Source organism: Dermochelys coriacea, chromosome 9, assembly GCF_009764565.3.
Source record: "Dermochelys coriacea isolate rDerCor1 chromosome 9, rDerCor1.pri.v4, whole genome shotgun sequence".
In the NCBI taxonomy this organism is placed as follows: domain Eukaryota; kingdom Metazoa; phylum Chordata; order Testudines; family Dermochelyidae; genus Dermochelys; species Dermochelys coriacea.
Window position 1 is genome coordinate 104035243 of NC_050076.1, and position 14435 is coordinate 104049677.

The window sequence follows — 14435 nt, forward strand, 5'->3', positions numbered from 1 at the left end:
TTGGAGCCAGAGCAGAAATTCTGAATCCTTCTCATTTACAGCCAATCTAAAATCCTAGAGTCCCAGCAGGCCATTCTGAGTACGTCTACGATGCAGCTGGGAGCAAGGCACCCAGCCTGGATAGACAGACTCAGGATATTGGGGCTGAAGCTAGCTAGTGTCCTAAGAATAGTGTGGACATTGCAGTTTGGCCTCCCGAGCGCATCCAACTGCTTAGGCTTGAGAGGCAAGCTGTAGGCCAAGCAGCAATGTCCACACTGTCTAGCTAAAGCTTTGCTCGTCTCATTCCCAGCTGTAGATTCTTCTTCCAGGGGCAGCAGCCTCTTCAGGGTGGAGGGGAAGGTTCTACACAAAACCGACCCTCCTGTGTCATTTCTCATTTAATAACCGAGTTTTGCTCCAAGTCACTAGACAACGCTGTATTAAACCAACACCAGAAGTGACTTTCACTAACTGTACCTGCTCACAGGGGGGTTGCTCATCATCTCCCTGCAGGCTGGTCATCTGCGCAGCTCCACGGGCAAGGCTGCTCACTTTGGCTTTGTAGTTTTATTCCCACAATGGCTCTGGTCCCCAGTCCGCAACACCAGAGCGCTGAGTAGTTCAGCCTTCGTGTAACTGTGCTGAAGCTGCATTACCCTCAGGATGACTTTGGCCCAGTTTGGCTGCAGCTCCTTAAAAGGAAATGGTGCATCTTGCGGGAAGGGCCCGGCCTGTGGCTGTACTCAGCAGAAAGTCCCCATCGTGCTGGAACCAGACTGTCCGGCTGCTTCAGCCTGCCGCGTTACTGGGCGCTCCTGGCGGGCGACCCCGCTTCCATCCCCGCCCGGAGGGGGAGTCTCTGCCTGCCCGAGGCGAAGCCCGAGTCACTCGGCTCCCGCCCTCCTGGACCGCCGCCAGGCAGGGCCAGCCCCCGCTCTGCGCTCCCGGGGAACGGAGGCCCTGGGGCAGCAGGCCGGCGGATGGACACACGCGGGGCCGCCGGCAGAGCTTCGCCTCTTGCACCGACTTCGCTCTTCCGGTGCCGGTCGGCGTGTGAACGCGGCTTTCCGCCTGCGGGCGGGGCGGAGCGGAGCGGTCCGCAGCCAGCCTTGCGCCGCGCCGGTAACCCCGCGGGCGGGCCAGGGTGCGAGCCGGGCCGTCGCAGCGCCCCTCTCGCTGGGCAGCCCGCGGGCGCGTCCCCTCAGGAGCCGGGCGGGGCCGAGCGCGGGCCGCGGGCCCCGGCCCCCCCCCCGGCCCGAGCTCCTGCGGGGAGGCGGGGCGGGCACGCGCGGGCCGCCTCGGCAACCGCCGCCGGACGGGGGGAGGGGAGCGACCAGGCCGGCAAGACGCCTCGCGCTCCCCGCGACCGGGGCGGGGCGCCGCACGGAAAGGCCCGGTCGGTGATAGGCCGAGCGCGCGGGGGCGGGGCTTGGGGAGGAGGTGGGGCCCGAATGCGGATTGGAGCGAGGCTGGGCGGGGGCGGAGCCGCCGCCGCCGCCGCCGCCTCCCCCTCCCCCCGCCCGTGCGGCTTTGTGTCCGGAGCCGGGAGCCGGGAGTCGGGAGCCGGGCTGGTCCGGTCCGGTCCGGTCCGGCGCGGGCTGTTATGGGGCGCGGGGCCGCCTGCGATCCGGTCTGCTAGGTGAGCTGGGGCCGGGCCCCCCCCTCCCCCGGCCTGGGCCCGGGCCCCCCGCGGGGCTCTCCCCTCCCCCTTCGTCTTCCCGTCCCTGGGCCCCGCACCCGCTCAGCCCCCCTCCCTTCGGCCCCTCCCAGGTCCCTTCACCCCGGGGGGTCGGCCTGGCCCCGCCCCGCCCCGCCCCGCCCCGCGCTCATCCTCCCTTGTCCCCGGGGGGCTCCGCCCCTCCTAGGGGGCTGCACCTCCGAGCCCACCTTGGTGACCTGCAGCCGCCCTCTCCTCCACGGCCCGGGCCCTTTGTCGCCCCGGCCCAGCGGGTCTGGCCGGTTGGGCTGGGTCTGTAGGCAGGAGTTCGTCGCCGCTTACCGGACAGTCGCTAGCAGCCCTGTCCCCCAAGCCTTCCGCCCGGCGGCTTTAAGGGCCCTGGTGATTGTCTAGGCTGATTTCCTGGGTAACACAGGCCGCAGCGTTTCTCCCAGTGGTTTCTGCCTCAAACCCACAGCTGCTGGCTGAGTTGCTTGTATCTTTTAGAGAGACATCCAGGCTTGATGAAAAACTTCTACTGATGGAGAATACACCCCGTCCCGGGGTGAATTGATCAAATAGTTAGTTTTCTTCCGTGTTAAAAGTTTACATTTTTATTTCTGTTCCGATTTTGTTTAGCTTCTTCTTCCCATCATTGGATCTTTTTCTGCCATTGTCTGATAGATTAGTTTAATCCACTGAATTAAATTAAACTGGAATAACTCACACTCAACTCCATATGTGGACACTTGTTCTGGAATTCAGGAATCACGGTTGCACTTTAAGCTCACACCCAACCTTAATCTGAATGAACTTTCAAGAGTAGGCAAGTCCTAAAGTCTGGCATTTGCTACAAAAATGAACTATCGTCAGAGCATAGAGGTTCTTAATAAAATGCTGTTTGTACTAGCAAAAGAGTGCTTTTTCCACTATAGCTTCTACTGGTTCCCTAAACAAAATAAGATACCAGAAGAAGCATATATTGTTAGTATAACTGTGTCTGGAATGATTGTGCAGTTACAGAAATGTCCTTAAAAAATCATGCTAGTAAGTGACATTACTGGCAAAAGTTTTTGGCTTAGACCAAGCCTAACACATTTGAAGGTGCTTTATCTGGTTGTATTGTAGCCTGGGGTGCACTAGGCTTTAACTCTTCTGGTTTACACTATATCTTCACCGCCAAAAAAAAGTGATCTCTCTGTTTAAAAAAAAAAAAAAAAAAGCCATCTAACTTGTGATAGGTATCTTGCTGTAAAATTCTAGTGGACAAGGTACAAGTGGACAAGGTACAGATAGATTTCAGCATGTTCTGAAGTGAGCACTGTATCCCACTCTCTATTGGGCATGTCTTGGGACCTGGCAGAAACCTTTTGGTATCCTGCGATAGTGTAATTTCTGAGCTCTTGGGGTTTAGCCTAATGTCTTTCTCCTGGGTGTGGGGGTGATGGGTGCAGGGCGAGGGGATGGTTAAGTGACATGAGCTCTTCTGACCTCTGAAGGCTGTTACTGGTGCCCCTTGGTGATGCTCAAGATGGCTTTGAAAGAGGGTGGGGAGGTAATGGGCTTTACAAACACATTGAATTTTAGTTCCTTAGAGGGCTCTTCTGGCACCTGGATGTACACAGAGCTGCCATTTCTGGGGCGCATTGGGGCTATTCCTGTGTCTGAAGCAGGTGCTGGAGTGGCTGTGTCAGCAATGAAGAGGTACTTGCTGATGCCACAGCTGGCACTGCTTGGTGAAATCTGGAACCTGTGTGCTGCTTAGGAGTCAATCCTGTTGACTCTTTCTCTGACTACTGGAAGCAGAGTTTGTGGGGGAGACTGAGCAGGAGTGCAGGTGTTTTGTTTCTGTGATGGGAACAGTAAATCTAGTGCCATGGTGAAGCTGAGGAGAAGCCAGCGGTGGACTCGCATGAGATCCTGTGAAGAGGCGAAGCTTGCCGACTGCCCAGGAGACTGGGCACAGAAGCAGAAGAGCGCATCCTGCTAAGTATGTGGCTCTGATCCCTACTTAGTAATGTGCTAACCTGGTAGTTGCTGTAGCCCACTGAAATAAGCTGGCCCTGAGCAGGCTGGGCTAGGTTGTTTCTCTCTAGGCTACTGCCACAGGGGGACTAGGATGGATGGGGGAGATAGCTCTTAGTGTATTAATCAGTTTTAATTTGAAAGCAGTTGGTTCTGAAAAGTCCAAAGAGGGCTGGAGGTCTGTGCTCAGGGCTGGATCCTTGTGAAGGTTGAGCAGGTGGTAAGAGTCTCTCTTTAAAAGATGCTAATTAAATATTGCTTTTAAAATTAACAGAATTGCCTTTAATCCCCTCACAAAGGTGTTAACAGCCAAGTGGTGCTGCCTGTGCCAGGCTGAGTGGCAGCTATTTGGCAAGACAACTAATCTCAAGTGTCCCTGAAAAAAGGGAACAGTTGGGTTCTGAGACCTTACTTTGCATGTCGCTGGGCAAGGCAGCTGTTTGTTATGTACTGACCCGCTGGAAGCAATAAGGACAGCCACACTATGTCAGAACCATGGACCATCCTGTCTGGGCACCACAGACCCAGGAAACTTGTAACTGAATGGCTTCACTAGCCATACAAATGGCTAACGCTTTGTTGAATCCTACTGAGCTTTTGGCCGCCATGATATTTTGCTGCAGTTAGTTCCATATTCTATGTGTTGTGGCTTTAAGATATAGATTTTCTTGTCAGTTTTAAATGGTTCCCTTTGATTCCTTTGTGCCCTTATTCTTGTATTATGAGTGTAATAAGAACATCCCTTCTCTTTACCATTCTTCTGTAGGTTTCTATCACATCCCCTCTTAGTTTTTGTCTTCTCTAGGCTCTTTATTCCTTTTCTCTTCATATGGAAGGCTTTCTAGGCTGTTGATCATTTTTGTTGCCTTTCCCTGGACCTCTTCTGTTTCTTCTATCATTTCCAAGGCAGGTGTTTTGGGGGAAATGTTCATGTGATTCCTTCTTCTGTCACAAAGCCCGTCTGTGAAGGGAGGTGCAAAGGCTCTTCCCGGAGAGGAGCGCTTTGTGCAGCCTAAAGAGTATGGCATGTGGTGGTGTTTCAGGAAGTACTTTGTGCTCCTGTATTTCAGGTTCAGTTTGCAAAGTGAGATTTGGCAAAGAAACAAGCAGGTGTGGGCTGAGCATTTCTTAAATGTAGGAAAAGGCAGAGTGAGATTTTAAAATACACAGCTGGTTACACAGCTAATATGTTGTTGGGGTTTGAAGCCCCTGGCCTTCATGTACTGTATGTTACATGTCAAGTGTCATAATATGATGGCCTCAGGCGCACACGTGCATTAAAGACAATTGGAATGATCTGTTGTCTGCATGAAGAAAAGCAATATAATCCCTAGAAAAATGTTAGGTATTGAAGAGATGAGCAGAGCCCTAGACTGCTGAGGCAAGTCAGCCAGCTGAATGGCTCCATGACCCATGTGCTTCCTCTGGATCAGAATCTGCTTGTGCTTTGCTGCTTTCAATCCAGCCTAGGCAGAGAGGACAGTAAGTATTTGGGTGTGTGGGATCCTGCCTATAACTAAAACCAAAAGTGGAAGGCCTGGCCTTCTGCAGCAGTTAGGATCTCTTTAACTCATGGGAGGTGCGGGGAGGCCATCCTTTGAGAGCAGTTAGAAGACAACAAATTAAAGCTAAGAGTAGTAAACTGCTAATCTGGATAGGCCGGTGTAGTGAGTATCCCAATACCTCCTCCTAGGGATGGCAATAAATTATAAGGAAATGCAAAATAATATGTCCAGACATTCAACAAAATCATGGGTCAGCATTACAGACGATAGACTGGTTTCAGAGTAGCAGCCGTGTTAGTCTGTATTCGCAAAAAAGAAAAGGAGTACTTGTGGCACCTTAGAGATTAACAAATTTATTTGATCATAAGCTTTCGTGAGCTACATCCGATGAAGTGAGCTGTAGCTCACGAAAGCTTATGCTCAAATAAATTTGTTAATCTCTAAGGTGCCACAAGTACTCCTTTTTTTTTTTTTTTTTTTTTTGGACGATAGACTGAGAGCTCAAAAGAATTGGGACCCTAAGAACAACCCTAGAGAAGGAGAATCCAGTCAGAATGGCACTGGTAGCAACAATGGTCCCTGCTTATGCACAAAGAAAAGGGAATGGTAAACCAAGGAGCAGATGAAAACCCGTGATTGCCCTTATTGGGATGAACACAAGACACAGGCATTTAGAAAGCAGTGGATATGAACTTTCCCTGTTCAGAGCCTGGCAATGCAGGCCCATAGGAAAGAGCTGGCAGAAACTAACCCTTATCAGCAGAGATGCAGGATCTGCAAACTTATCCCCTCCAAGCCTCATGTGATTGATTACAGGAGAGGCTTGGGGTGCTTGCTTGCGGCTGTGGTAAGTGAATGCACCCTTTTTCATGCTGCTGAGTGCCAGAGCTCACACATGGAAATTCTGAGTTACTACTGACACTTAGTCACTTGCCCAAATCCCAACAACTTGTGTATCTTCTTAATCCCAGGAATTCTGCTTCTTTTCACCCCAAACAAACAGGTCAAAGATAAAATCATGGTGAGACAAGTTACTTCTGTCTTCTAAGCACCTGTGCATAGAGATGTTATCTTGGTGCAAAGCCTTTGGAGGGTTACCTCAAGTCTTCTAAAAGAAAAAGCCACTTCCAAGTGCTGTTCTGTGTTGTGATTATAAAAGGAGCCCTTTCATGTTTCTCTCTCTTCCTGTCAACTTCGCTGTACATGGGCACACAGGCCAAGATTTTGGCAATGCCATAAATATCCAGGAAGGAGTTATTGTCAGGCATGTGACCCAAGCCAGATGCTCCCTTCATTTTAAAATATAAGAACTTTACTGTGGTGACTCTTCCTGCAGCTGACTTCAGAAGGGAACGGGAAACCAAGGAGCGGGTACAGTGATTTTAGAAAGTCACATGGCATTTCTCAGCATCATGCCTCAGCCCCTCTCCTCCAAACATACAGAGCGGTCACTGCCAGAGGTACATGCTGGACGCAGTCAGGAGAGATGAATGAATTAACCCCAAAGTTCAAAGGGAGAGACAGTAACGGCAATAAAATAAGTCATTCTTTTCTGCTTTAAAAGTCACTGACTGTAACTTTAGCACAAGGCAAGTCACAGGTTCCATAAGTGAAAGCAATGGACCGTTACAGGAGCTGCTCCCTTTCTTCCCTCTGCAATGAGGCTGCCCATGGATGGTCCCAGACCATAGACACTTGTTCCGTGGAGTCTGAGGCTGTGGCAACGTACTCCGCAAGCCTTCCCACCTCTCCTCAGAGTGTCGTGTCCCTTCCCTGGCTTTGCAGGTGGATGCAGCCAGCCTGTGCCCTGCTGAAGTTCATCCGTCCTGGGCAGCACTTCCTGCTAGAAATAGTCATTATGGGTCCTGTTGAGTTTTGCTACTCTAGGTATGATTCACAGTCACTTCCTTGCCCACTGGGTCTTCAATCTTATGGGATGTTGGTTGGCTCTGAGCACAACTCCCATGTGCAGGGCTCCTTGTATCCTCAGGAGCGGTTCCTTTCCAGCTTTTACTGTCGCCTTGCTGAGACTCTCCTCTTTTCTCACCTGGCTCCTTGATGGTTTTCATTTCCTCCCGTTTCACTGTTTCCTGGTGTCCTAGAAAGCAGCTGTTCGATGGCGTGCTGTTGACCAGTTCCTTTTGGGGGTTAGTGAAGAAGCCTGGGTTGATAATCTGGGGGGGACACTTAGTATCACCAGCTAAGGGTCCAGTGCCAAAGCAGGTGAAATCCGAGAGAGCCCTTTTGTACTGGGCCAGAGATCCACAGTCTGCAGGGTGCAATGTTCTTCATGAAGTGACATTTAATGGGAGGGAGATTCTGGGCCCAGTCACTTGCTCAGCTTGACTTGCAGGGCTTTGCTGCTCAGTACAGGAAGCTGCTTACCGACAATTCTGTGCAACCTGCAGCTGAACTGCAGGAAATTATACAAACAGGCATGAAGATCTAACTTAATCCCAGAAGTTAGGCCTGCAATTCCAGCCCCTGATCTTAACTGATCTGTACTAAATCATCACAGCCCACATGGTACATGAGGTCCTATACTGCTCTTGCACACTTATGGGACTCCCGGGAAGTCCTGCTTCAGCCACAACTCTGGCACTGGTGGGTGGCAGTTGTGTCCTGGGGGGTTGCTTTTTCTTGGGGCTGTGGGTTAAGGCCTAGCTGCTTCACTGTTTTGGCTTCGCTCACTGAATGCGTTTACCGTAGAAACAACAGTCCTGTAGAAGGAGTGCTCGGTTCACAATAAACAGGAGCCCACATGGAATTGTAACTAAGGCCATTAACACCCAGGCTCGTTATTCCACTGTGGGGGAGGAGAGGCAGAGAGAGATGCAGACAATAGCCCAGTGGATTTCTAATCCTAGAGCAGCATAGTTTGGGGAGTTCCAGTCCTTTCAGGCTTGCTGTGGAAAGAATTCAGAGCACAGAGATTTCTTCAGGGTGGGTGTGGGGGTAGCGTTGCCCTGTGGCCTCAAGGGACAGATATCTACTTCACGAGACTCGACAACATGCAGCATGCATATATGTTCAGGTCAGTAAGCCTGCCTGGCGAGAGGAATGGCTCTAGAGGCTCTTCACCAAGGTGCGAAGTAGAAACAATAAATCCTCCTCCTCTCTTAATGTAGGACTTAGTGTCCCCAATTCCCTGGTTCAGCTCCCCAGTGAGACATTTTATACAGCAGTGACACTTAAATGGAGAAGCAATGTTACCTGTTACCATTTTGTCAGATTAGTTGTGTGTTCTCTTAACAGCCTGCATGAGAGCATGGGCTGGACGGGGAACCACAGTAATCCTGCTGCTCCTCCCAGCTGTGCTGGGGACTAGCTTGCAGTGTAGCAGTTCATGCTAATAGCCTCTCTCAGCTCCCAGGCCATAAGCAGTCACTCTCCCCAGCTACCTAGCCACCAAGCAAAGATTGATTTGACAGTCCCAAGAGGTCCTCTGCCAATAAAGTACCAAGTGAAGCTGGGTCCCAGAGCATATGCATTTGAGTGAGTGCACCCTGTGCCTTTCCCACCAGATACATACCCTCCTCGCAATGGGACCATGGCTCTGACTCCTCCAACCAGGCCTGGACTTGCTAGCCAGCCACCCATTCCTTCCTGGGATGGCCTTTCTTCTCCTCTGTTCTTTTCCCAATCCCTATGCCCCTGCCTAGTGTGCTGTTCCCCACCCTGGTCACTTGGCACCCTCTCTGAGCGGATCTGAGCATGGAGAAGAGGGTTTTGCTACTGCACTGCTTGCCAAGTGTGTGTGTCAGGCGAGTGGGAGCCCCTGCAGGAGAGACCAAGGCCCTGCCCAGCTGTTCCCACCCAGGCTGTGATGGGCAGCCTGGGGATCAGGAGCCTTCACTCAGCTCAGTATGCGCTACTCTTAGCTAGCTGCTCAAAATAAAATCAGCGTTGCTGAACTGGGGTGGCTGCAGATATTGTAGGGCCCTCCTTGCTCATCTGTCTGGCTCCCACTCGCATCAAACCAGTAACAGCCCCCTGCTGCCTTGGGCTCTCTGTTTTGCCTCCACTCAGCTTTGGGCTCTTTGACCTGTAGCGGGGCTTGGAAGCTAGGCAATGGCACTGTGAATGGGAGTGGGGGGGCTGACACAGCAGGAATGCAGGGCCTTGCAGGAAAGAAAGCTCTGAGTGGCGGGTTAGAGGTGCAGGATCAGAGCACCTTGGTAGCCTGGGCTCTTTCCAGAACCAACATCTTTACTGCCTCTCTAGTCAGCTGGAGAGCCGGTCATTGCCTGGTGTCCTGAGCAAACGCTGGTCTAGTCTGCTCTAGTGCAAGGGTGTGTCTCTGCACAGTGTGCCAGGGACACTGCTCAGCACCTTGGCCTTTGCTGTAGCTAATGGTTACCTGGCTGGCAGCAGCAGAGAGGGCGTTAGGAGCTGGAGCAGTCCCCTCCCCTCCCCCATCCCTGCTAGTGAGCTGTTCCACACCAATCCTTCTGCTAGTTAATATTAAACCTGCCCCCAGCCCTTTCTGGCTGTTTGTCTCCTAAACCAATCCATTGGCTTTCTCTGGCAGCAATTAGGTTCATCTGTCAGCAGGCAGAGAGGGTTTGTGTGTAACAAGGGCTGGGAGGTCCTTGATCAACTCAGGACAGCCTGTGGGAAAGGCAGGGAGTTGGACTCCTCCCTCTAGTGACGTGGGAGACAAGACAGCTGTGATCCAGTGGAGTGCTTGGGTATGTGCAGGGTGCTGCTTCTCTGAAATGGGGGGATGCCACATTTCATCTGGCTCCTTCGAACGGTGGCCAGACTGAGCTAAGCAGAGGGGGCATCTGATGAGGATCCTGGGGTAGGAAGCCATGTGACCCACAAATAATGTTCTAGCCCAGGGATTGGCAACCTTTGGCACACAGCCCATCAGGGAAATCCACTGGCAGGCCGGGCCAATTTGTTTACCTTCCGCGTCCGCAGGTGCGGCCGATCGCAGCTTCCACTGGCCGCGGTTCGGGTTTGCTGCTCCAGGCCAATGGGGGCTGCGGGAAGCAGCATGGGCTGAGGGATGTGCTGGCCGCCACTTCCTGCGTCCCCCATTGTCCTGGAACAGCGAACTGCGGCCGGCGGGAGCTGCAATCAGATGAACCTGCGGACGCGGCAGGTAAACAAACCGGCCCGGCCCACCAGCAGATTTCCCTGATGGACCATGTGCCAAGGGTTGCTGATCCCTGTTCTAGCCTCTTATAGGCATGGGCAGTAAGTGCTGGATCTCGGGGTTTCGGTCTGTCATTTCACTAGGAACACTGCTTCAGCTGGCTGGATAGCCAAGGTTGCTTGTTAGCCTCTCCCCGAAGGGACAGACAGACACCTAGTGACCCGGGAAACTCAATAGTGACTCGTTCCACTTATGTAAAAAGGCAATTGCTGGGCCCCAAACTGCTTCACATGCTGAGGGCAAAAACAGAAAGCTTTCCCCTTAGATTTGGGTAACCAAAACCAAAATAACCAACTGGGTTTTACTGGGCTGTTTGGTGCCAGCCTGTATGTGGCTCTTTGACTTTAAGTTAAATTGGCAAAAAATCAGCTTCCTGATTAAAAAGCAGGTGATGGAGTTTGAATGTTCTTGCAGCAAATGACTATCCTGGCCTCTTGTCAGCATATGGTACAGGGTAGTGGAGATCTGCCTTTCCAGGCTCTATTTTTTGATTTAATACACTTGTAATGAAACCTAGTGAGTAACACTCCTCTGGAGAAGGGGATGCCCTGTGGCTGGAGAAGTGTCTTTTCTTTGTCTCATGACATTCCATTCAGCTTTTGCTAAGGCAGACTGTTAAAAATTGCCGGTTTCCTTTTCACTTTTGTGTTCCTTAAGAAAACTGTGGCAGCCTGTCAGAATAACTGAACAGGAACATTATAATGCTGGGCTCCAGCTGCTACTGTAGCAGCAGCACATGCCATGCTGGCAATACCTTGGAGCTTTCGGCCCACCTGTAGCAAGTGTGGGGTGGGGAGGGGGCGAGCCAGACCCAGCAGCCTAAGTTCCCTTTCTGGGGGCTCAACATGGGAAAGGAGCTCCTGTGACTCCCAGATAGGGGAAGAGAGAGAGAACTAGCACAGGCTTCTCCTAACCACCCCATGGAAACCCATTTTTCCTTGTTCTCTCCTCCTCCCCAGAACAGCAGCCTTCTGCTGCCACTGAATCCTGTAGCTCAAGTGATTGCAGTCTGTGCTTCAGTGCTGAAGGTTCCACATTCAAACACTGCTGATGATGCGTTGTGGGGAGGTTGTTACAGATGTGCATAATATTTAACTCTTTTAAAAAAAAAAACACACCAGAAAATTGCATGCCAAAGCTGCTGTTTAGGTTGCAAAGACGAACACTCAAAAGTTAAGTAATGACAAATGTACAGTTGCCTATACAACTTTAATTTGGTCCCTTTGTGCATGTGTGTTATGATGCTGACTTTGATTACATGGTCACATCCTGTTTTTTCCACAGGAGTCCTGCTTCCTGTAGTGCCCAGAAGAGACTCTCATGGGGGCAGAACTAAGTCTGCATAGGCAGGTGTAAAACTGGCATTTCCTAACTTTAGTGTGCTTGACTTTGCAACCTAAATGACATTTTAAGAGGCATTTTGTTTGGCTTTTGTGTGCATAATTTCTTTTTTAACTTTGGGCAAAATATGTTTAGTTCCTGGGGAGTGGGATGGAGGACCAGGGAGGGGTATACTTTCTTGACTTTATAAAAGTCCTTATGACCTTCTTGTGAACATCAGTGGACGTGTGCAGTGTTGCTTTGGGGTGTCATGCAAGCTAGCAGAGCTTCAGAGGCCTGGTCTGTGCATGTCCAGCTCAGACCCTTTGTTTTTTAGCCTCACTCTGGCAGTTCAATATAAAAACGTTGTTCCAAGAATGCTACGGCTGCACATTTAAGTGGTGGAAAGTCAGGAAATGCGAAGAGTTCAGGTTGCATAATCCTAACCCCGCCCCCTTTGTGCATTTGTATTGATATGGTAGTCTTTAATTATATTGTCACAAACTGTTGTTCAAATGCCATAATACGTATATTTTTGTACAGCTTTGCTAGACATGTGCAGTATCTTGTAGTTGTGTATGCTAGGTAATCAATTCATGAAAGCTTTTTGAAGTAGTACAGCAAATGCTGTTATGTACAGCATATGACAGAAGTTACAACGTACTCGTGGTCAAAGTTATGTGGTGTAGGTAGGCCCTGGTCCTGTGCAGAGCCCCATTGACTTCAGTGGGGCTGTGCTGACACAGTCTGCCCATACGCAGCTCAAGGAAATTCCGTGAGTCTCAGCTGTAAACTTAGCTCTGCAACTAACAACCTCTCTCAGCCCCTGAATTGCATGCAAGGATGGATGTGCTGCTGGTTTAACAAGAAAATAAGTAGTACATTGCTGACAAAATTACTGTAGCTACCTTATAGTGAAGAGAGCTTGTCTAAAAGGTCTGCCAGTAATGATAAGGTTGAACCATTCTGACAGAAATCACATGAAATTACAAGGGTGCAAAGCCTTTTATGCTGTTGGCATGTATCTAAGGTTACTAAAAACTGTGATACTGGTGTATTTGAGAAAGTGTGTGACCATGTAAACTATCAATGCACCTGCACAGGGGACAAAACTAAAGACACACCATCAACTTACACACCATACGGTGACTTAAATTTCCTCCGATACGTTTAACGAAAGCACGTTAAGGTAACGCCAGGGGACACGAGAACTGAAATAAGAGGACCAATATTTCTCTGTCCTCTGTGTGTGACAGCACAATGTGTCTGGTCAGTGTCTCTGCTTCCCCTGTTGTCTGTGTGGAGATCTCACAGCAAGAGGGGAGAGGAGAACATCATAGAGAAGGGAAGCGTGTCTGGAAAAGCTCACATGTTGGCTGGGGTCTTGCACAGGACCTGAAATGACTTTTCAGTCGTGTGGGGTTTTTTTTGTTTTGTTTTTTTAAACAGACTCCTAGATTCAAGTTGCTTCCGTTCCTTTGGCATTTTCTGACTCTTCTGTGTTTAACCATTCAACCCTACCATTATACGGCTGTAGTTTTTTGGCTGGATTAATACTTTGTGAGGAGGAAACTGGTTCAGCAAAAGGTGGAACACAACCGCAACATGACCATTAAAAGGAGGGAGAATATCTGGGAGGTAAACGTTGAGTATAAACTGCACCGCAAGAAACAGCAGCATCCCCTAAAGCTGTCGAAGCAGCCGCTCTGCTTGGCGCACCAGGTCCTCGTGCATCTCTAAGGGTGTCTTCAGCTCTAGCAGCAGCTGCCCAGCCTTTTTAGGAGGAAAACGAAAGGCCATTGCTTGCTGAGTAGCTGCGGTCGGCCTGTTCCCAAGGAGGAGACTCTGGGAGCCCTGGGCTGCAAAGCAGGAAGAATTCAAGCCTTGGAGCAGCACTCGGGTTGGGGAGTAGGGTTGTCTCCCCTGCTCCACACCTACAACCCTCAGGTTCCCTGATTCCATTTCTCTCTCCTCCTTGCCCTGCTTAGGATTTTGTCTTGCACTGACCCTCCCAACTGAGTAAGGCTGGGAGGCAGCTCTGCTCTGTGAATGAGCAAGAGAATGGTTAAAACAGAGAGTTCCCCCAACCCCACGTGACCTGAGCACGCTCTGTCTACTATGCTCCCCACCCAGCCAAGGCAGCTTGGCCCTGAATGAGACTTGGTTTTGCCAAGGCACTTTTTTGCTCTTGGCCTCTGGATCTATCTCTTGGCGGAATCTGTGGCTGTATTTTGTTGTCAACGTATGTGAATGGTGCCTCCATACTGGGAAGAGACAGAAAGGGCCTATATGTGCGATGGGAAGGACACCGCTTTTCTGAGCGTGACAGATGGCCTGGGCAGATGTTTCCCCAGGAGTGTCTGCCAGAGGAGGGTGGGGGTGTCTCCTTCTCATGGGATTTGTGGGATGTTGGTAAAAGGATACGATTTCATCACGGATTCCATGGCCTGTGTGACTGCCTCAGCCCCTGCTGCCCACGGCGGGGCCGGAGGAGCTGTGAGGTCCTTCCCATCCGTCCGTGTCGTGTCTCCCCCCTCCCCTCCCGGGGCTTAGACTATCAGTCCCTCTCTCCTCCGTGGACAGGTTGCGGGCTTCCGTGACACAACCTGTCCATGACTTTTACTAAAAATAACTGTGACAGAATCTTAACCTTAGCTATTGAGTATCTCCTGCAGGAAGTGACTTTGTGTTTGCTGTGCTATGGCTGGATCAGTGACTTCCTTTCTTTATTGTCTCTAAGCGAGCTTCCTCCTCCCCCAAAATCAGAATTTAAGGGATGGTG

At 50.7% G+C, this 14435-nt stretch overlaps 1 protein-coding gene across 13 annotated transcripts in view; it reads left to right on the top strand.

The window, feature by feature from the left end:
• DLG3 (discs large MAGUK scaffold protein 3) overlaps positions 1-14435 on the top strand; it is a 185115-nt gene that overhangs the window by 135046 nt on the left and 35634 nt on the right. Inside the window, exons 1-2 of one of the 13 annotated variants that reach the window (XM_043492956.1) lie at positions 1451-1558; positions 1591-1621. The exons of 9 other annotated variants lie outside the window; for them this stretch is intronic. Coding sequence is in view for 1 of the 4 variants with exons in the window: in XM_038415203.2 (XP_038271131.1) it covers positions 963-1104 (142 nt within the window). In the remaining 3 variants the exon portion in view is untranslated. Of the gene's footprint in view, positions 1-934; positions 1105-1450; positions 1622-2211; positions 3630-14435 lie in introns of those variants that run through there. 3 more of the 13 variants (XM_038415203.2, XM_038415206.2, XM_038415205.2) reach the window with 3 other exon arrangements.